Source organism: Xenia sp. Carnegie-2017, unplaced genomic scaffold (genome assembly GCF_021976095.1).
Source record: "Xenia sp. Carnegie-2017 unplaced genomic scaffold, XeniaSp_v1 HiC_scaffold_22, whole genome shotgun sequence".
Classification (NCBI taxonomy): domain Eukaryota; kingdom Metazoa; phylum Cnidaria; class Anthozoa; order Malacalcyonacea; family Xeniidae; genus Xenia; species Xenia sp. Carnegie-2017.
In genome coordinates this window covers 4,198,261-4,219,475 of record NW_025813485.1, presented here as the reverse complement: position 1 = coordinate 4,219,475, position 21,215 = coordinate 4,198,261, and the positions used below count along the sequence as shown (strand labels likewise).

Below are 21,215 nucleotides of genomic sequence, written 5' to 3'. Positions count from 1 at the left end.
ATAGTCGAAGATGTAAAATGAACACAAAAAAACAACAGTGGTTACATATAGGAAAGTAGAAACATGGGATATGTTTACAAAATATAGAAAGAAATTAAAAATACCATATACCAGTAAAAACTACTAATGAAAAGGAAATAATTCATGATAAAAATATTGTGTTTCTTCTAAAATCATCATTATCACTGACATACCCGAAAAAAATCAATTCTTTGAATAAGATCGCTGATGTAACCCCCAAGAGGTTTCAGTGACGGATACGACTTTACCGCCCATGTATCTGGAATCTTGTGAAAACAATTCAACTCTCAACAAAAAACTTCACTATAGCAAACTTTACTATAGCAGCTTCCACTTTTAATGCACAATATTTAAAATTGACTCTTACCTTCCCCACCAACATGCAGCTTGAAACATTTTCCAATTCCGATGACATTATGACGAAACCCTTAATTGTAAACATGTGTGTTATATTGTTATTTACAGGAGAAATGTTTCTGTTACGTATCTTACTTCTTGATTTTTTATAAGTATAAAGAAAACTTGAACAAACAATAAAATACAAAAATCTTTTTCTTTCTACTTGCGGCATTTCATTTTCTACCGGAGGTAGACAAAACAAAAATATAGCCTCCAACAAGCAATAAAAGGTTGGATAAATATATCATTACATTACTTGATATTATATTACGTGAAGAAACTGTTTTGTTTGGGGTTTGAAAGCTTATATACATTATAAATTTGTTCGGTTTGTCCAACAAGACAATGACTCCCAAAACACAAGAGAAGTTGTTTCAGAACATCTCACAAATTAAAGGTAGACGTGATGCAACAGGAAAACAATTTACCAGAGTTCAACCTAATGGAAAAGGTTTTTTTCTTACATTTCTTCAAGTTTGACGAGCAATACACTTATTAACGTTATTTTTATGGGGGACCTTTTTTACCACCTCCTGTACTTTACTAATTTTCCAGAAACTTGAGCTTGAACAGTATACATGGTAATAGAATTTCAACTAGTTTGGAAACGCACGACAGAAGAAGTGAACAGTACAATGTGGCTTGTTCCAATACTTTTCATCGAAGTCAGATCAGGTGGTTCAGTTATGATTATTTTAGTATAATAAAGTAGTTACATTACAGAATGTCAATGTTTGGTAACAGCTTCCCAGTATCCTTTGCAACTAACATAGTTACATACACGGCTTAAAATAAATGGAAGGAAAATAATAAGAAGGAGCTACCTTGATAGCCTTCAGCAATTCCCTACAGCTTGACCGTATGACTTGCATGAGTTTGTTAAACCTGCAATAAATTCAAGCAAACATGCATAACGCAACACATAATATAGGCAGAAATTTTAGTTTTACCTCAATAATTCTTGATGAAGAACTGTGTTCATAGACTCCTCGTAATTCAGGGAATTTTTCCTGCATATGTTAAACAATCATATAAAGAAGGACGTCAATTTCGATCATGCAAATGAACCATACAATGTTTCAATGAACAGTAGCCCAAAATATTCCTTCTAAAGTACCTTGATCACTTCAATATCAAAGTCTGACGGAAACTTCGACAAAATGTCTACAATAAGTTCTTGCACTGTAGATTGAGATGATACACCACCAATCGATAACTGATGATGTAAAAACATTTTATGACTATCAGAGTTACTATATTTACTACAAATGTAAAACAAAGATGATTTCTCAATTCATACACAGATACCTGACGTGGCAAAGTTAAGAGAATTGTCTCAAACATTTCATTAGTTTCCTTTTGTTTTTTGGTGATATCTGCGTTTTCATGAAGACCAAACACCTGCAAAAATGTGAAATATCGAGATGCTTATTGATTATTTATTTATAAAAAGCAATGTTTGAATAGAATTTAGTTATTTTTCTGTCAGCAGATTTAAAAATAAGTAATTACCTCAGGATTTTCCATCAAAGGCAGTTGTTTGATGAAATCAATGTAACTCTCATAGGAGCCCTTAAGATTGTATGTTAGTGTCTGTTAAATTATATCACGTGTATCCTAAAGTATTTTATGACATGTGAATGACAATGTTACTTCACCTCATCAGGTGGAAAGTAGCACCCACTTTCAGAATATTTGTAGTTCGCATTTGTGATCGCTTTTTCACAGTAAAAAATGGACAACACGCTCAAAATAAGACGCCTTGAGTAAAAACAAATAATAAATAAAAAAATTGCAAAGTAAAAATTGCAAATTTATTGAACGCACGAGGATGTTTCAAAACAAAAATCAACCAGTAATACTGAACATTGTGAAAAAAAACAACAACTAGAGATTCAAGGTCAATTCAAACTTTCAAAAACACTGCCAATTGACTAGTAATTTAATCAACCATAAAATGTTTCATACATTTATTTCATTTCTGTTTTAACTCCCGTTAAATTTTGATTCATGTACCATGATGCAAACATCCATTGCATGAATTCATGGTAAATAATAACCACTTGTTGTCCACGGTTTCAGTAAGAAATTTTCTATTTGTTCAACGGGGTAATGTACAATACTTTATATTATGCATGGTTGGGCACGGCAAACCGATAACGGTCATTGAGGAAACGATTTTGAAATTGCATTTGTTGAAGCAACCTGAAAGGACAACACGCGAAAAGTATACGACTGAAAACGACGTCCTATCGACCAACTAGTGAGTTCATAACAGTAATTAATTCTGGATCTTCGTTTACTGATTTCGGACTAACTAGCTCACTAAATCTTAAATTATTAGGAAATCATCTGTGCATGCGCAGTTGACTCGACCAATTGTCTGAGTTCATGTTCATGGCAACAATCAATAGGATCAACTAACACCAATTTTGAGTAAATAGCTCCCTTTTTTAATGTAGTAGAGAAATTATGTACGCATATGTGCAGTTTGCATACAAGCATGCGCAGTCCACTTGAGCAATTTTTCGAATTCACAGTCATGACAAAGTTGTTAAAACAAAATATTCTACCTGTCCCATATATCCGTAACCCTACCACCATAGTTACATTCACCAATAAGGTACGTTAACGCTTCCAATGGAATGTCCTTGTAGTTATTAAGAAACATCTATGAGACAAGAAACATTAAAACAAACATGAGGAATAAAAATCATTAAAACTGTACCGAAGTGTAAAGTACAATTGTTTTCATGCAGCAAGGTATTTTTCTGGAATCACAAAAGATAAACGTGCCTTGGACAAAATTTTGAGAAGACACAAGATCACTGCGAAAAAGTACCTATAATAATATATTTGATAGAAAAAATTTTGATTGTTAGCTGTTCACACCTGTTGCTGTCGGACACTAATTCTGAGATCAGATTCATTAAATTCATAAGGAATGTTCCAACCCAAAGAACCAAAATGTCTTCGTTCTTGTACAAGTGCATGAAAAAAACACAAACCAAAGAGCAGTTTCTTCCAAACCTAAATGTTAATAAATGAGCGTTAAGTTGACAGCAATCTGGAAAAAGCACTGTACTCGCAAAACACAGAACACAAAACATGTAGAGTTTATACCACGGGTTTTTTGCAACCGTTAAAGAAGGTTGTATCAGATAAAGGAAAATTAAGATAACTTCTCAGAAGATTGGCACGAAGACCTTTGGGTGGTTCATTCGTCATCTTGATAGCTGATAACATTAATAAAATAAATGTAAATGTCACAGATGACACACAAATATAATAAAAAACTCCGTTGGGATTATACCATTTTGAAGAATTGTTACAGGAAAATCTTTCGTCGGATAACTTGTTAACCACAATCGAAAATTTGGATGAACGGCTGCCTCTGATGCGAGTGACTGCGATGGACAATATAAAATAGATCAAATAAAAACTGTTTTGTTTTAATATTTTGAAGCTAGGTTTCTATCATTAGCACAAAGAGAGGATGATTTTGGCGCCATGTGAATATTGCCTACGGAGTATAGACAGACACGTAAATTTACTGCATTATTTTAAAATAGTAATTATTTTAAAATTGTTGCTTACTTCTACATAAATCTTTTCCAAAGTTGGTAACCACGAAACAGCTAAATGACAGTTTTGTAAAACTACCCATTTCCCGTTCATTTTAGCCTTCAATATAGATAAATGTCACTCATTAATCACTTACTTACAAAAAGCTTATTTGAAAAAATCGTTAAAAAATTTTACTTCGGCAATAACTTTTTCTGCTACTGGACCTTGACCTTGTCCCAGCGATACAACTTCAAATGTCGAATCTTTGGCAGTTAAAAAATAATCATGGGGAAGTAATACCTTCAAGCTATATGTCATCTGATAGAATAAATTAGCTTAGGGACGTGCTGACCATGGGAGAGGCAACGAGAATTGATTGTGGGCCGCTGGACTAATGGGCCTCTTACAGATCATAAAAATTATAAAAGTTAAAAAATTATGAAAGCAACTTCTGTCCAAAAGATTTATACTAGTTATATCGAGTTTCTATTCGTTTTAATAGTGCAATCGGGCCCCTAAATGCCGTCCATTTGTTGTTCTTTTGAGGTTCTAACCTCCCTGAATTAGCTTGAATTAAACAAAGCACATAACTATCGCTTAACACTACCATATAAACCTACCATTATCATCAGCAAACTTCAATAAAATAGCCATAGGGTCAGTACCAGGAGAAAGTATAAATATCAAAGGTATACGACATGTTGAATCTTTAAAGCACTCATTCAAATCAAATGTTGGTGACTCAACGTAAAGGATGCTCAGATTGTTCACAATGAAATCTTGGATTGCAGTTATCATCTTCATGAAATCAAAATTTGAAAATCACCATGAAATTTCCAGTGACATAATTACAATAATAAATTTTACCTTTTCAGGTCGCAGACATCGTAGAATCAACAACTTTTGAAAATTATCCAAGTCCTCATCCCAATGATCGGGCAAGACTTCTTTATGAGGCTCATACGAGTCATAAATTTTTTTCCACAACTCAATCTTACAGAGATAGAAAACAAAATATAATGGCTTTTATAGATTAAATTCCACATGTTGACCTTGCCATTTGATGAATACTTTATGCAAATGTTTGAACTTTTTATCTTATTTCAAAACATACTTTCTTTTCAAAGTGCTGACGAAGACCTTTAAACGAAGGTATATCGGAGCATCGGACAATTTCAGCCCAAGATCTATCCGCCAGCCATGTTGATGCGGGATTACGGTGTTTGTTATCCAAAGCTACACCACCGGTCAACAAAAACTGCCATTCTTTATCGTCTAGTTTTCCACTGGTTAATATATAAAGTGTCAGATGATTTTTTGCAACTATGATTGTAGACTATTATTATACACATGAAAGCTGCAATATAGATTAATAGAATGGCATAATATAAATCATCTGCATTTCAGAATCGCAGAATGATATACCACATGTCATCTGCATTACAGAATTAAAATGCAAAACATACCTTCCTTTTAATATTTCTATACAAAGAAGGAACGAAAATACCAATTTGTCTTTTTCAAATAATGATCGATTCACATTAACGTATACGCTAAAATCAAAAACAATGAATTTCACACCAAAACTTGAATATATTCATGAAATAACGACAAGAACAATTGGAGGAAATTGACGATTACTTTTACCTATACGTGAAATGATCATTTAGATTATAGATTCGTGTTGCTATGTCGTTTGATTTCTCACTTTGGACAATAGACTATATACAATAAGAAAAAGATCTTCCTTTAAAGAGCAAGTTGACAAAATCTTGTGCTAAAATGTAAAAATGAACATTAACCTATGTCATGTAAGAAACATGATTATTGAACTAAATACGAACTTTCATGAAATATTTACTTCTTGCCCTAATATACTTAGTAAAATATTAAATTGTGTAAAGAATACCTGCAAAAATAATTTGACAAATCCAGTCAATGAATACTGATACATTGACTCAATATTTGCCAGAGATGAAATGGTGAAAAACAGAATAGAAGCATGCTTTGCAACCTACAAAAATTATTTTTAATCGTTTAATTATTGAATATTTCAAAAATTTATGGCATCGCTATTAATAATTCTATAGAAATGAAGTCTTCAAATATTATACATTGAACAATTCAAAGAATGATTAGAAATTTGAGAATATTTTATCTTCAACGTACAGGTTTGTAACCGTTTCTTGTTTGATCAATTTCTTTTTCAGTTCTCGTAGCAACGTCTTGCTTATGAATGATTTCCTTTGCCAATAACTTACTCGAAGACAGAACCTAGAAAGTTATTTTCTTCAAAAATAACCTTCTTTGAAACTTTGATACACGAGAAAAGAGTATTTTTCAATTTTATCACTACCTCAATTGCTGTCTCGTCATCCAAAATATTTCCTTTTGTCATTGAAAGAACTTCAAGAATTTTGTCTTCGATTTCCTTCAACTAAATTTCATTAATACAACGGTAATGTTGGGAATGTTTTGTTCCTAAATCAATCTGATCGCATGTTTTAAAAACCTGTTTCTTATTGTTAGCAGCCTCTAAAATCAATGTATTTTTCATTTCTTCAAGTTCTAGCTTTTCATTGGCAACAACAATTCCCAGTAACTGATCTTCCAAACCAAGTGGAGTGATCATAAAGTTCAAAAGCGTAACCTGGTTTGTCAAACTTTCGTTAGTTTTAAGACGATCTTATTTATGCTGTGATATATAAAAATTGTCATTAACAAAGTCATTAGTCTAAATGATATTTCATATTTCGCCTATTTCAACTCCTTACCAAGAACAGTTTTATCACAAACACGATTTCATTCATAATCTTAAATACAGATTATCAGATTTCAACTTCTCCTGTTCTAAATTTACATACCTTAACTGAAATTTCTGGCAGATAATGTGGATTTCGAAGTCTGCTTGTCATGTAGAATCGAAAATCCTAAAAAAGGATACGTTAAACTATTTGTCATTTTTTCGCAGATATTTAATAAAGAATAGGTCTTTATTATACCTTACTGAATTCAATTATATTTTCGCCCATCTTAATGTATTCCGCTCCAGCCTTTATAAATATTTGATGTAACATGTAATTACTACACTTTATCAATTAAATGCATACAAGTGAATAACTTACTTGCTTAAACGTTTGCCTGTGAAGTAAAGGATCCAGTAGAGGATCTAATTCTTCACCAACATTTTCCAAAAGAACAGGAGTTCCAAACTAGATAAAGAGTTCAAAAACTATTTAAGTGGTATTAAGCATGTTGTTTCAAGAAAGCTAGCCGCATTTTGTTTAAGTTCTTTCTCGCGTTAAAAACTTAGATAAGCTTGCGAATCTGATAAAAATAACCGGACCAGTTGTCATGGCAACGGACGAAATGGAAAAATATTGAACCGAAAAAGAACAAATCAGAAGGCACAAACTATGATACAGAGTTGTAAACATCATTTTTTGGACAACGCAAACAAGTCCAAATTATACGGCGACAGACAAATATAACAATGCAGATTCTTTGTAACTGATGCAATCAAAAACTTTTTCACAGCACAAATTAGTTTTTCTAAGCATTTTCACGATTCATGAGTATAGCATTTACCTGAATACAATTTTCTAAGCTTCTCGCGTAGTTTGAATCCGTCAACTTGATAATCTGTAACATTGATAATCCAATGAAAAATTGTTATTGAAGCTTTATTTTTGCCTGCATTTCCTATGACGTACAGGAAACAGTCTCTAAAGAAGAAAGTCGCCTCAGGCAGACATTTATCTAAGGTTATAAACGTCTCAAAGATGGACACTTCTTAAAAGGTTGCCGTGTCATACAATATTTTTAAGGAAATATACTTCTCTGTAGTTGACGCCTGCTTAAATTGGCCCTATTCTAAATACCTGAGAGACTACACTCACCTGAAGTTTATTTGCTTTTTCCATATTTTTTATCCAGTTATTTGCCTGTCCTTGTGGATCGATCATTAAAGGCCATCTTTTTGAATTAGTTACTATTATGGCATTGTCAACAGAAAAACTATAGAAAAAGGTTTCATGAATATACATATTTGTAAACGCTTGTCTTTGCTCGGATACATGCAATGGGAGTATAAATTTGAAATAATTGCATGGACAAGAATGATTTAAAATGAACGTCGGGATTATGACAATAGTTAACCTGTCAACAGGAAGGCCAGCCAATTGCCAAACTCTAATCTTTAATGGGTCACCGAGAGTTTTACACAAGGAAAAGTTGTCGGAAACAGGAATTCCTTTTTCCTCGCACAAAGCCCACCATTTCAAAAGACATTCCTAAAGGCAACGTTGTACATTCTTCATTATTCTCAAAAGTATTACAATTATGTGATAAAAATTAAAAGAGTCATCTACATTACGTAAAAAGTGCATTAAAGATCATTCAGCATTATATAGAACATGTTTGTTTGTGACCTGTCGAAATTCTGTGGTAAAGGGTCCAAGATACGCAACGATTGCTGATGATAATAACACATCACCGACAATATTGTTATATGTTTCTTCAAGGTCTTGGGAACACTAAATAAACAAAAATTAGAATATATATCACGTGACATCGATCACGTGTTTAGATTTAAGAAAATAATTGCTTGATAAAGTATGCACACAAAATATTTAACACAAAATTACCTTAGTCCATCTAGTTTTTTCCCCACCGAGTTCTCTCAGAAGTTTTTCAGCTCTATTCAGTTTCACAGAACATAATTTGATGTTCCTTTGTAAATCCTACAACAATTTTCGACAAAAAGGAGTAACATTGTTTATTTCTGTACACAACTATCGTTCTGACTTTTTGTGGTTGAGGTACAAACCTTTTTTTTGGTACTTTTCAATTCCAAATCGTCGTTCAAAGCTTTCAGTATTCCTTCTACTTTAGCAAGAACGGTTCTTTTCTCTTTCAAGTGACTCATTTGAAGTTCTAAATCTTCTTCGGCTTCCTTTAACTTTTTCCTTTTGGGAGCAACCAACTGTAAAGTTAATATAAAGCATGCTTGCATGGGTACAAGAGTGGTTTTAGTTCAAGAAGAGAAAAATATGAGGAACATTCTAAATAGTAAATAGTTATAGAACACTCAAACGACATGTGAAAATACATCTCTGTCATACAATAATAATTTTCGAACGATATTTCTCATATATATATTTGTGCGATCAATTAAGTTACCTTTGCAATCCTGTCATAAACTTCAATAGCTCTCACCCATCTACATAACCCTTCACAGGCAGAAGATACGTTCTTGATCAAGGCTGGATCAAATGTTGGGTTACACACGTAACTTTCACGAATATTCTTTATTGCTGAACTAGATATGTTATCTTTGTCAAAATCTTTAAGACTCTCAAGAAACTTTAGATCACCTAATAACTGAAGAAATAACAGATTACTTTGTGGAACAGAAAGTTTAATGATGCAAACAACTTTGTACACTGTGTAAGAGCCTATATGTCAGAATGCATCACATAAACCTACCTTTTTAGATGAAGTCCAGTAGTCGTCAACTAACTTTCCATTGCTATCAATTTTTCTTTCAGGTTTTACTCCCTGGTAATAAAGAAAACAAGCTTAAGAAACAATAAATTTGACATGATGAGAGAAGACAGAGACAGACACATTAATCAGCTTAAAAATAAATGATCAAAATCCAACAATGATTTCATTGTTTTTTGTAAACTATGAACAGATAACATGTGAAAAAGCAGGATAAAAAAGGTAGCACCTTTAATATACATATTGCCTCCATGACCATTTTAACTCCAGCAGGGGGATTTGTCATAGATTTTACCATTGATATATCTGATTGTTTTAATGTATTGAGTGCAGCTATTGCCGAGTGAAGAGCAGGTATGGCCACTGACAGTTGCTCCGCACATTCATCCTTGAAAATTGAGCATCGTGATTTAATTTAGTTTGGCTCTAACACAATATTCAAGTATCTTCATTATAAAAATTTTTCCAATAGTTGAAAATGTTGGTTTAAACATGGAATGAAAAAGTGATTGCTTGATGACTTTCCACTTTAGATCATCGCACAAAAATTAAATTTTATACTAGTACGGAATCTGTTAAGAATTATTGTGGAAATACTAAATTTACCTTCAATGCTTTGGCCTTGCATGTAGCTTTATTCGCTGTCTCTTCATCGGACTGCACAATCTGTAAGAAAAATGTCGATCATGCCAAAATATATAAAATATGTGTAACATAAATTGGACTAAAGTTGACCATTTTCTTTGCAGCCACTTCTGATGTCTCTTCTTCTATCTTCCGTATAAGAATTTCTGTTTCACTACTTGTGTGAATAAGCTCGGGATGTAGTTCAGTTAATTCTTGCTGCATAACAACGACCTGCTCAGAAGCATACTCTAATTTTTCCACACCAAGCAAATAACGATTTCTCAATGTTAGTAGCTCGAGCCTTTTATCATCGAGTAATGTCTTGAATGTTTTGATCAGTTCAAGGTATGAACTTGGACTTATGTAGCAACGTCTTCGCATAACTGAGAAATATCTAAAAAGAAGTTTTATCGCAGAACAGAACATTATCAAAGTAGGCTAAAAAAAGGATAACGTATACCAAGAAACAAACTAACCGTTCTGATAAACTTCGTACACTTTCATGAAAATATTGACACATGTTTACAACCTCTCTTCGTATTTCAAATGGCATTTCAATGTCGTCCAAGGACTTATGAGCTACTTTTTCCAAAGCATCTTCTGGCCAAGCCTTAAATACAGATGAATGACACAGAAATTGAAACTTAAATAATCAATTTCAAATACATTTGCACACTTCAATTGCATATAATCATTTAGCTATATTTTGTAGTTGGTTTTTAATAATTTTATTGTTTTTGCTTTTCCTTGTAGATCAACATCATCTAATTGTCAAAGCATACATTAGAATCAACGATTTATGTATTTCAACGTGTAAATACCACAACGCATAAATACAATACCGTACAAGCGTGGATTGAAAATATTAAATAAATCAAAGAGGTCGAACTATGTTACATATCAAGACGTTCAAAGATAAATTATCTTTAGTAGGATAAATTGAGCTACGAATCAACCACTTCATGATTACAATGAAACCTTGTTCAGTTGGGTCCGTGTGGCAAATAATGTATTACTAATACACGTTTGGAGTCTATGCAAATAATCCACGTGTCTTATTTGGTAGTTACAAGTAAAATAGTCGACAAGTTGTTACTCTACATCCCTGCACATTTACTAAGTTTCACATAACTTGAGATCGGTGAAAATCTAATGCGAGCATGCTTGCACTATTACTTATGTAAGATTCGACAAACACCGAGAAAGGTTTATCGCTTGCTTCAAGTTAACTCAAATGCTCCTCAGTTTATTTGAGCTTTGTTTTCAGTTTCTTTCATCTTTGTACGAGAATGAGTAAAACAAAAATCGAATGTCGCTAAAAGATGATTAATTTTTGGGGTTATGATCTTGAGCAATACAAAAATAAACACGAAACTTACATGAAACCAATCAATTGTACAACAACTTAGTAAAGAAGGAAACTTTCGTAGTCGGTTTCGAAATGCATCCCCAATGGAACTCATTGTCAAAACAAGATGAAGATTTTGACGTATTCGCTTAACAAAGTTGTTGTACATTGTGGATGGACTCAAATCACAACTAAGCTTGTCCTTTTCCTCCATGCCTGCATCTATAAAGAAAAAATACTTAATAAGGTAGTGAAAAGTTTTGTGTAGTGCAACAAAACTTGAAACATTAATGAATAAATGTTTAAATAGCGTCAAATTTTTTTTTCCAATTCTTCAAAACAGTATAAATCCCCGTTCCAGAAAAACATCGCGTTTACTGACTGAGCATATGCGCGTTTAAATTCAAATGCTCGATTCACTTAATATTTTCTGTAGAGTAAATAGTATTTCGAGTTTCACCAGAATGCTGGAATAACTCAATTAAACATTTGTTCGAAACTCATTAGATGGAATTAACGGATAGCTTTAAATTAAACTTGTGACAGTAACAACAAAAAAATACATTTTACAAACTATAAAATCTAACTTTCGATCTATTGGACGACGAAAGAAATTCAGCAACCAGCTAGACGAGATGCATAAATATCATGTGAAATAGTCAATCCTGTTCATTAGAAACATTTATGGATTTATGGGAATGTAAACAAAAATCGTGACCTTTTCAATTATTTCCATTCGTTCGTCATTTTCAAATATATTTGGTACATCTCCTTTGTTTAAAATCATATTAATATCTTCCAAAAATTGCTCATCCTGAAAAATAATGAGTTATTGCAATTTTTCGGATAAATGTATACAAGATAGTTTTCAGTAAAATATATTTCTTCCTATGCGCAGTGCGTTCGTTTTTAAAGACAATAATTTCACCTTAATTTGATAATCACCAAAGAGAAAAACTGTTGGAATTCCATCACACCCAGTTTTAACAAGTAGCTTCTTTATATCTGATATCCACTCCGTTAAACCATAGTGTTTGTTGATCTCAATTTGAAATAAATCGTAGTCTGAAATAAATGCCGCAAGGCGTGTGAGACTAGATCTACCTGATCCACCAATACCTGGAAATGAAACAATATTCTTTAATATTTCTAAGGCAGAAAACATTTTGTTGATTCAAAGGAGAAATTTTCATCAATAACTTTTGTTGTAAATTGAGAAGCATTAAATACAACAACAAACCAATAAGCAGAACGTTGCCATTTGGTTGACGTAAAACTCGACAAATTCTTGATACGTGTTCGACGGCAAACCGAAACAATACCAGCTCCATTGGTGCTTTACTTGAAGTATTATAATCGATAAGAAGTGTTCCATTGTCTGAATTGCATATAAATAATTGCTTTAATGTGTAAAAATATTTTCTATCAATACAGAGACAAAAAAGCGAAAAATACCCTTCTCATGGGCTACAAGCAAACGATTTGACGGCAATCAAAAGTTATGGCTGCGTTGCAATCAAGTAAAAGGCCTCCATGCACAGAATATTGTTCATCAGCATGCACAGAATATTGTTTATTGTTTAACAACGCTTCTTCACAGATTGAGTTGAAGCAGATCATTTTGCCACCAACTGATTTCATTAGAATCCATCCTCCCCCCTCACGTCACCCATGCTACACCTCTGTGACTCTGTCTCAGTAACTTATAAAGTAACATATCAAACAAACATTATTATAGCATTGTTTCATAAACTAAGTCGCAATGAAAACCTTGTATAATGCACTGAGATCCTGAAATTCGTCATACACTTTCTCCGATCCTTTCTTGCGACAATAATCTCCAAAATACAAGCTATTATGAAAAACAAGACATTAGTTTTAACAGCAGTTCGATGATCAGCAAAACAAAAAACGAGAAAAGCAATTGTCAGTTAAGATTGCAAAATCAATGAGATGCATAATAATTTATCAAAAAAATAAACATAACTATAATCAAAATAACTCTGTTATTATTACCTTCGCAAATCATCAACAGTAACATGAATTCCGGTGGTTATTAAATGACCACAAACATTGTTTATCTTTTCTTTGAACTCTGATCCCAGAGCGCCCTGCATGTTAAAAGATTTTAGTTTAGTCTTCACATGTAAGACATCATACAACATCTATTATAAAAAAATCGTCCAAATCATTAGAAAGAAAACTTCACATGCATTAAGCAAGTAGAAATTTCACTATACCTGCAAAATACATTTCAGTGGAGTTTACAAAAATCTAGGCGTTGAAGTCTTATTTTAAATGGGTCCTTATATGGACTAACTATGCTGTATTATATAATGGTACTTTAATGTATCAAAATAAAATAATTTGTGTCAAAGCAAAATGGTTTTATTCATTATTCATTATGTTATCCAATTGTGATAAATTAGTTATGATAAATATTTCATTCTGGTAAATGTCAAATAAAGAAACTTAACGAGCCTTGACAATTTCAAAAAACTTGTTTTGATCTTCTTCATCAACCAAGCGATCATTGAAAACTCGATAGACCTCGTGTAACCAAAGTCTTGGAATTTTATGTTTTTCCGTGGCACAACTTGCAGGAAAGAGTAAAATTCCCTTAAAAAATTTCATAACAAGATTGTAGTGACACATTCTCCAGGTCAAGATATGTCTCATATTATAAAACATCGTCAATAATCTAGCAAAAAAATCTTAGCTTTCATGGGATGATTCATAACTGATATCATAAGCTGTCTTACCTGTAAAACTCTGAAGAAATCTCGAACATTAAAAACATAATGTGATTTAGCAGGAGTTGGAAGGAAAGTTGTTATTGCTTGAGTATATACCAATAAAGTTGCATGGATAATTATCTAAACAAGAAAAACTTTAATTTTACATACTGTCTGTAGAAATAAGGCCTGCTAAAATTCATTGAGGAGCTATATCGAGGGAACAAATAGCATGTGCCCACTTAAAATTGAAACTATATTCAACGCAATAGTTGTAATTTTTAGTGAAAATATTTTTAAAACCTTGAAGTGAATCTCCTAGGGAAAAATAAAGTGAACATTGAAAAATGTACGTAAGCACGTGAACTTATACGTAGAATAAATTACAACAGCTTTTCTTTTAAATTTTTACAAATTAATGTACCTTAAAGGAAATGCCAGTGATGATTTTTTTTTTTTGGAAATTCATAACCAATAGTTGTGATAATACTTTAAAGTCAATTTTGATTCAGAGTTTCTATAATTTATTTTAATTAAAGTTGGATCTACCATTTTATGAATTTTTCATTTTGCCAGCCAAACTCATTAAACACCTCACTAATCCCGGTGATACTTTAACGAAGCGAAACATCGTGCAGAGAAAACTTTATGGCTGTTTTTTCAACTTACATACTTACTCTGGAGAATTTTTTAAGCCGAGCTTCGAAACCTTTACTAAAATGCCAGTCCATGATAACAGAAAAAATGGCGCGCAATGTATCATCCGTAAATGTTTCGATGGCAATTATATTGAAATGACGGAGTAGTCTTGAAGGTACTTCGATACGGCCTCCTCCGAGAGGACCCGCAGCTGACACCAGTAGAAAATCAACAACATTTATGACTGACAAATCTTTACTGAAAACAGAAACAAATACTGTAACTTTATACGTACACTCAATGCACTTTTTCTTGCATGAAAAAAAATATTTACCAATCAAAAAGAAACTTATGATCAACCAGTTGTCTCAAAACCTCAAGAGGTGGTTGAGCACCAAATTTCTCTTTGCAGGTAAATTCAAATCATCAATAAAAATGAAAGCTTTCTGTCCAAGACCTGGACCATAGACACCTTTTTTCGCCTAAAAAGACAACATATATTAAAGGAAAAGTTTTCTGGACAAACATTTTCATGCCAGTTAATGTTTGGCAACAATCATAAATACATAGACACTATGTAAACAACTATACATATGTACATTGCAGGGTACATATGTACATACATATGTACATAGAAGGGTACAGACCACTGCTGGTAATTCTACTTCACCTTTCCAGTTTGGCGAGGATTGAATCTTGCGTATGTTTTGCAGATGTTCGCCCTGAGAAATTTAAACAGTTTGCACTGTACCTTAAAAAAGAGCATATTTAATATTCAGAACAAAAGATGAAGTGATATGACGCGTTTCGTGTAGAAAATGTAACCGTTTTGGTGAAATAGTACGCAATGGTATCATAAAAAGTTGATGTACAGTATAGTGTGATCACGCTAGATTATACATAATGACTTAGGAAATTTTAGGCCGAAATAAAGCTTTGGTATTAAACACATCTTTAGATATATTTCATACTGTGTTCATATTTTAGTGAACACGAATATCTGAATTACTTATTCTGGTCCATGCGAAGAATGTAGTCCAAAATAACACTTGTTTTTCCAGTTCCGGTGGGACCAACAAAAAACAGATGGTTCTGATGAGTCAAGAACAAATCCAGGAAAAATTTTTGTCGTACAGTGTCAACTGTCGGAACGATCAATTCGTTAGCCTATCCATATGAAACAAGCAAGAAATTATTTAATGAATATTTAAAAGAGAAATGAGAAAAAAGTAAAAAGTTCACCTTCGCATCAGGAGGAATTTCCAGTTCAGGAATGTTTTTATTCCAACTGTGCCACGTTCCAAAATTATTCTTATCAAAATAAAAATCATAGATGCTGCCACTGACAGGAAATGTATTATTGCGTGGAAGCTTTAGCTCTCTTGGACTAAATTCAAAAATGAAAAAAATAGAATATTTTTATTACCATACAATATCATATTAATTACATGCCAACATGAATTACATTGGATGCGCCTTATTTTTTCCTGCTAAAAGATTCTTAACAAATTCACTAAATTTATTCCTTGATGTAGAATCAATATGTCCACCAGTTGACCAACATAGTGAAAAGAGAAATAACGATTGTAACCACTGAATTATATCATTTTCAGAACGAAGAGGGCGTTCATCACCAAATTCATCACTTTCCCTAAACAAAGAAAGTCTCAATATTTTCCAAAGAATACAACATTTTCCCACATAAAATAAAAACCATAAAAGACGTGCACTGATTGGTCAAATAAAAGACGTGCACTGATTGGTCAACAATTGAGTTTGCATCAGCCTGTGCAAACTGCATGTTTTCATTTATCTGTTTGGCATTATTGTTATTTTATAAAAGGAAAAAAAATCTTTTTGTGTGCTTATGCAAACCTCGGAGACGTCTCGGTCTCGGCCTTGCCTGATCTGCTCTCGAGATCTCCGAAACGCTTCGTTGGTTTGCATAAGCCTGTGCAAACACAATAAACATCTTTTACTACTTAATGCAATATAGCCACCATTTTCATAAAATTGTTTTTTCAAAAACAGCAAATATAGGATGTCACTTTTATTCATAATAAAAACAAAAGAAAATGCACACAAACCTTAATTCGTCTAACAAAGCGTTATACATGACTAACATTTGTTGTACTAAATGCATCGACGATAAAAAAACAAAATGTACACAGCATTGTTGCACAAAATCTAAAACAGGGGGGAGTAACCACAGAAACATGTCCTAAATAAAAAGAAATTTTCTAAATTACAATCTGAGTAGCAGTAGTATAACTAACGCACGTATGAACGTATATGTTTACTGACATTAGCATTCGCTGAGTGGGACTTTAAAATCACCTCATCATTATACGAAGAAAATATTATTTTCACTCCACTGAATGTTTGATTTGAAATATCTTAGCATGCCATTGATTAAAAAAGATCACAATTTTTATTTGGCACCCAGGGAGTGCAGTTGTTAGTGAAAAACAAATTTAGAAGCACTACCTGAATTATTCTCTTCATATAAACAGGTAAATTTGAAGGAAAGGAAAATGTTAACCATGACTCAACCAGTGCTTTCCAACCAAGTTCAACAGCTTCCATGTATATCATTCCACATCTTAAAGTAGTTAATTAAGTTTATAATTAATACACATGACAATTCTTAAGCTCTCATTGGTTAGGTCTAATTTCCACTGAATTATACATGTTTACTTTATTAAATATGACACACAAAACATTTTAGTCTTTCTTATACCTGCTCACTGTCGCAGGCGATGCTTGCTCTAGATCTTTCGTTTCAAAAATCATGTTTTGCTTTCTGTTCATTTGAATTATTTCCCCACTCATCAGACATAACTGCAACATAAATTATCATTAATGTAAACAAAAAGAAATTCGACAATCCAATCACCTAAAATACAATTAAAGCAAACTTGTTGACTATGATGGCAAATACTCACAAGATTGAACTTTGAATTGTCGTCAAGAAAATACTACACAATATACCAACCTTTTTGTTGTCATCTAAAACTGTGTTCATATTTTCAATCCAAAAGCATCAACTGGCCCATCAAACACAATCCATTTGCGTTCAGATGTTGTTGAAGATGAATGTTCTCGAAATATATTGGCAAGAATACCTATGCATATCCAAGTAATATTTTATGTAAAAATAGAAAAGAGAATCAAATCAATGCAGAGGACAATTGTAGAGTATTTAATGTAAAATGAAACTGACTTTGATTTTCATTTTTCAAAATCTCACCAAATAATCACGATGCAATGACATAATCGTTTGCATAATGTTTATCATAGTAAAGCAAATAGCCGTGTGTCTACAAACACTTGCTTGGATGTGTAAACAATCTAGTTTATAATTTTTCCATCCTCCCCTCTCTCCATTGATATTTATTAAAGAAAAAATCTTAAATAAAAATTTTGTTATTTCCTCTTCGTGCTTGATTGCAGTCTTTTTTACGCAGAAATAATTCTTTTGGGCAATGAACATACCATCATTCCAGTCATGTGATATAGGATCAAAGTGACCATACAATTGTGCAACAGTAACAGCTTTAGGATAAATAAGGCTATAAGTAATCTTAAAAACAAAAAAAAACATCGCTGTTATGTACTTGTACAAATGCAGTATAGTTACTCTCATTTTAAAATGTTAAGTTGTACTGTATTTGCAACAAACAAACAAAACAAATATTGTAATTTTGACTGTTTTTTAGTAAAACATGAAATTGTAGTAGATATTAGTAATTGAAAGTATTTTACAAACCGAATCTTGGCTAGAAATATCAGATAACGAGGCAGATAAAACTTTATATGCTGACGTTTTACCACAAAGAGCATCTCCAACAATCATAAAACCATGACGAACTAACATCATCTCATAAATCTACAATGAAAACGTTTTATTGCAATTTCTGACGTTTGCTAAAATAACAAAAATACTCAATTCCCGTAACCTGAACTACTTTTTTAATGAACCATTTGACAGGTTGTAGTTGCATCTTCAAGATGTTTTCTTTGATGGCATTTTCCAAAATACCATGAACGGACTCAGTAAAAGTTAAAATAGGAAATAAATCTGAGACGATTCCTTCGAACAATTGCAGATCTTGTGAAATAAACTAGAGAAAAATAAAAAAAAATGAAAGAAATTTTAAATCCTTTATAAGTTGGTTTCTTTAGATCCGAGTACGACTCACTATAAACGTGAAATTTTTCCATAAATTATACTTCAAACGTAAAATGGTGAAGAATTTTTGATACCTTTGGCAAATTTACTTCATTGATTGAACGCAAGACAAGTAAATCTTCGTCACTTTGAGGATATTTTAGTTTGAGATTCCCAGCAGCTGTAAGTACTGACTTTACTGCCCGCATACCGTAGTCATAATGAGGTTGTATTGATAACTAAAACAAAAACCATAGTAAAATAATTGTTAGTCAATACATATATAGAACGTAATACCCCTCGTTATAAGCACACATAACGTCTTGGAAGATAAAATGAGCACCTGTTCGGAGCAAAGACGATACACAGCAACAATTTTCGCAGCTAAAGCACGAGCCTTGACGAATCCCGTGGAATAAAGACTAATTTCACTTATAAGAGCATAATCTGGCACCATCATCGCTACAGGACGAAACAGCACCTAAAATATTTTACAGAAATCAATACCATTCGTGGTGGTAAATCTGTATAATATATCACAGATACAGATACAAATAGTATGTAAGTACTCTATGGGAAATTGTAACCTTTAAATTGTCAGGTAGTTCTGCTCTTCCAGCATAACCAGGGTTCATTGTAATAAATATTGTACACGTGCGATCAATAGAAATTTCAGTGGTTTCAAAAATAAAAGATTCTGCTCCATTCATCACGGCTGTTTGAATAGTTTTAATTTGTTGAGCTACAACTGACAACACCTAAAATACACCACATGAATTTGAAATGAAAATTGCTGGGCCACATTGGTAAAATTCGACAATAGTAGTCTTTGACTTTACAAAGAAGAGCACAAAAATGCATACGAAAAAAATCATTTACCTCAAGTTCAATGCGATTGAACTCATCGAAACAAGCCCAAGCACCTGACTGAGCCAAACCTTTGAAAAACTTCCCCATTGCTTTATAATCTAAACCATCTGAGCAATTGAACACAACACACTAAAAGAAAGCGGTAGGCAAATGTAAAGATTGTTTTTAAATGTTCTTTAAAAAATGATTGCATATCATTATCGTTGATTTGAACTTTAGAGAGCGAAAACATTTGAATGATTGGATTTCAGATTTAGTCCAACGAAAACATTTTTCTATCTCGATAGTAAACTAACCTGTTTTGCAACTGCTTTTGCGAGATCTTTACACGTTTCCGTTTTCCCTGTGCCAGCAGGACCTTCAGGAGCTCCACCGAGGTGAAGATGATACGCCCCCATCAAAGTCCTACAATATAAAATGATGCTTTAAAACTGATAACTGTAAGATAATATTCTATTTTATGTTTATTCATGATACAATATTGCACTTGAATAAAAACCTGTAGCATCTGTCAGTAAGTGGCGTTATCACAAGTCGGCTAGAGTTACCAAGATATTCATATGCATAATTGACCACAGTTGATATCATCTTCACATATACATCTCCATTTTCCCAATAATATCTCAACTGTCGAATCCATTTAAAGTCATCACTGTTCATTGATTCATGATGAGCTAATTCTTCCACGACATCACGACCTGTTAACAATGTTTACCATAGATAAGAGTGAGTTTTAGGAATGTAGCACACTTTTTGACAATAATTTGAGTGTGGCAGGCTTGATGGATTAGGTCACCAGAAACCACAAATTTTCTAATAAAACTCGTTTTATAAAATTAGCCAATTTTTAGAAAACAACACCGACATCATGTAGGCACAAGGCAAACACCACAATATAAATTTTGCGATAAAAGATAAGTTTTGGCAGGCACGCCAATGTTTGGGAAAGTCGAAAGCCAGTGGAGCTCGCCAGACATCGGCTGACAAAAAGAATCAAGAAATTTAAACTCATCAAATTTAAGAAAGGAGCGGTATATGAAGGGAAGTGTGGCGAATTTCCATGCAGCTACGCACATTGGACAGACTGACTGGAATTTCACAACACAAAAAACACAAAATTTGCAAATGACACACCAACACAAAGGATACCAACAATACAGTAGACGGGATAATGCTAAGTCTTTGGGTTTTTGATGTAAACTACATTAGTGAAATATGAAACATCAACTATAAGTCACAAATTTGTTCGGGGAGATCACAACATATATATTGAAAGTGCTACTTTTCGTTAAAGAAAAAGACACATTAAATACTATAACAAAGAATAAAATTT

General features: G+C 32.7%; 1 protein-coding gene across 1 annotated transcript in view; it reads right to left on the bottom strand.

Annotated features, from left to right (window-relative positions):
- The window catches only part of LOC124447070 (dynein axonemal heavy chain 3-like), a 32,260-nt gene that overhangs the window by 1,592 nt on the left and 9,453 nt on the right, over positions 1–21,215 (bottom strand). Inside the window, 68 exon segments of the mRNA XM_046997972.1 lie at positions 195–287; positions 389–448; positions 1,245–1,305; positions 1,371–1,438; positions 1,544–1,636; positions 1,729–1,821; positions 1,933–1,992; positions 2,079–2,181; positions 2,994–3,091; positions 3,313–3,450; positions 3,544–3,656; positions 3,734–3,827; positions 4,018–4,104; positions 4,183–4,250; positions 4,608–4,785; positions 4,855–4,980; positions 5,102–5,273; positions 5,454–5,540; positions 5,635–5,708; positions 5,897–6,001; positions 6,157–6,261; positions 6,344–6,424; positions 6,500–6,637; positions 6,852–6,917; positions 6,990–7,040; positions 7,113–7,199; positions 7,576–7,629; positions 7,887–8,004; positions 8,146–8,279; positions 8,418–8,522; positions 8,634–8,729; positions 8,816–8,971; positions 9,169–9,369; positions 9,475–9,546; positions 9,722–9,880; positions 10,099–10,158; positions 10,228–10,513; positions 10,596–10,729; positions 11,499–11,675; positions 12,174–12,281; positions 12,396–12,586; positions 12,708–12,845; positions 13,252–13,319; positions 13,484–13,578; positions 13,949–14,086; positions 14,230–14,343; positions 14,880–15,099; positions 15,176–15,251; positions 15,254–15,323; positions 15,408–15,426; positions 15,512–15,592; positions 15,851–16,008; positions 16,084–16,228; positions 16,307–16,492; positions 16,929–17,062; positions 17,329–17,443; positions 17,582–17,682; positions 17,837–17,880; positions 17,883–17,966; positions 18,337–18,424; positions 18,611–18,730; positions 18,801–18,965; positions 19,108–19,251; positions 19,356–19,493; positions 19,600–19,770; positions 19,892–20,011; positions 20,179–20,287; positions 20,382–20,580. Coding sequence (XP_046853928.1) covers positions 195–287; positions 389–448; positions 1,245–1,305; positions 1,371–1,438; positions 1,544–1,636; positions 1,729–1,821; positions 1,933–1,992; positions 2,079–2,181; positions 2,994–3,091; positions 3,313–3,450; positions 3,544–3,656; positions 3,734–3,827; positions 4,018–4,104; positions 4,183–4,250; positions 4,608–4,785; positions 4,855–4,980; positions 5,102–5,273; positions 5,454–5,540; positions 5,635–5,708; positions 5,897–6,001; positions 6,157–6,261; positions 6,344–6,424; positions 6,500–6,637; positions 6,852–6,917; positions 6,990–7,040; positions 7,113–7,199; positions 7,576–7,629; positions 7,887–8,004; positions 8,146–8,279; positions 8,418–8,522; positions 8,634–8,729; positions 8,816–8,971; positions 9,169–9,369; positions 9,475–9,546; positions 9,722–9,880; positions 10,099–10,158; positions 10,228–10,513; positions 10,596–10,729; positions 11,499–11,675; positions 12,174–12,281; positions 12,396–12,586; positions 12,708–12,845; positions 13,252–13,319; positions 13,484–13,578; positions 13,949–14,086; positions 14,230–14,343; positions 14,880–15,099; positions 15,176–15,251; positions 15,254–15,323; positions 15,408–15,426; positions 15,512–15,592; positions 15,851–16,008; positions 16,084–16,228; positions 16,307–16,492; positions 16,929–17,062; positions 17,329–17,443; positions 17,582–17,682; positions 17,837–17,880; positions 17,883–17,966; positions 18,337–18,424; positions 18,611–18,730; positions 18,801–18,965; positions 19,108–19,251; positions 19,356–19,493; positions 19,600–19,770; positions 19,892–20,011; positions 20,179–20,287; positions 20,382–20,580 — 7,790 coding nt within the window.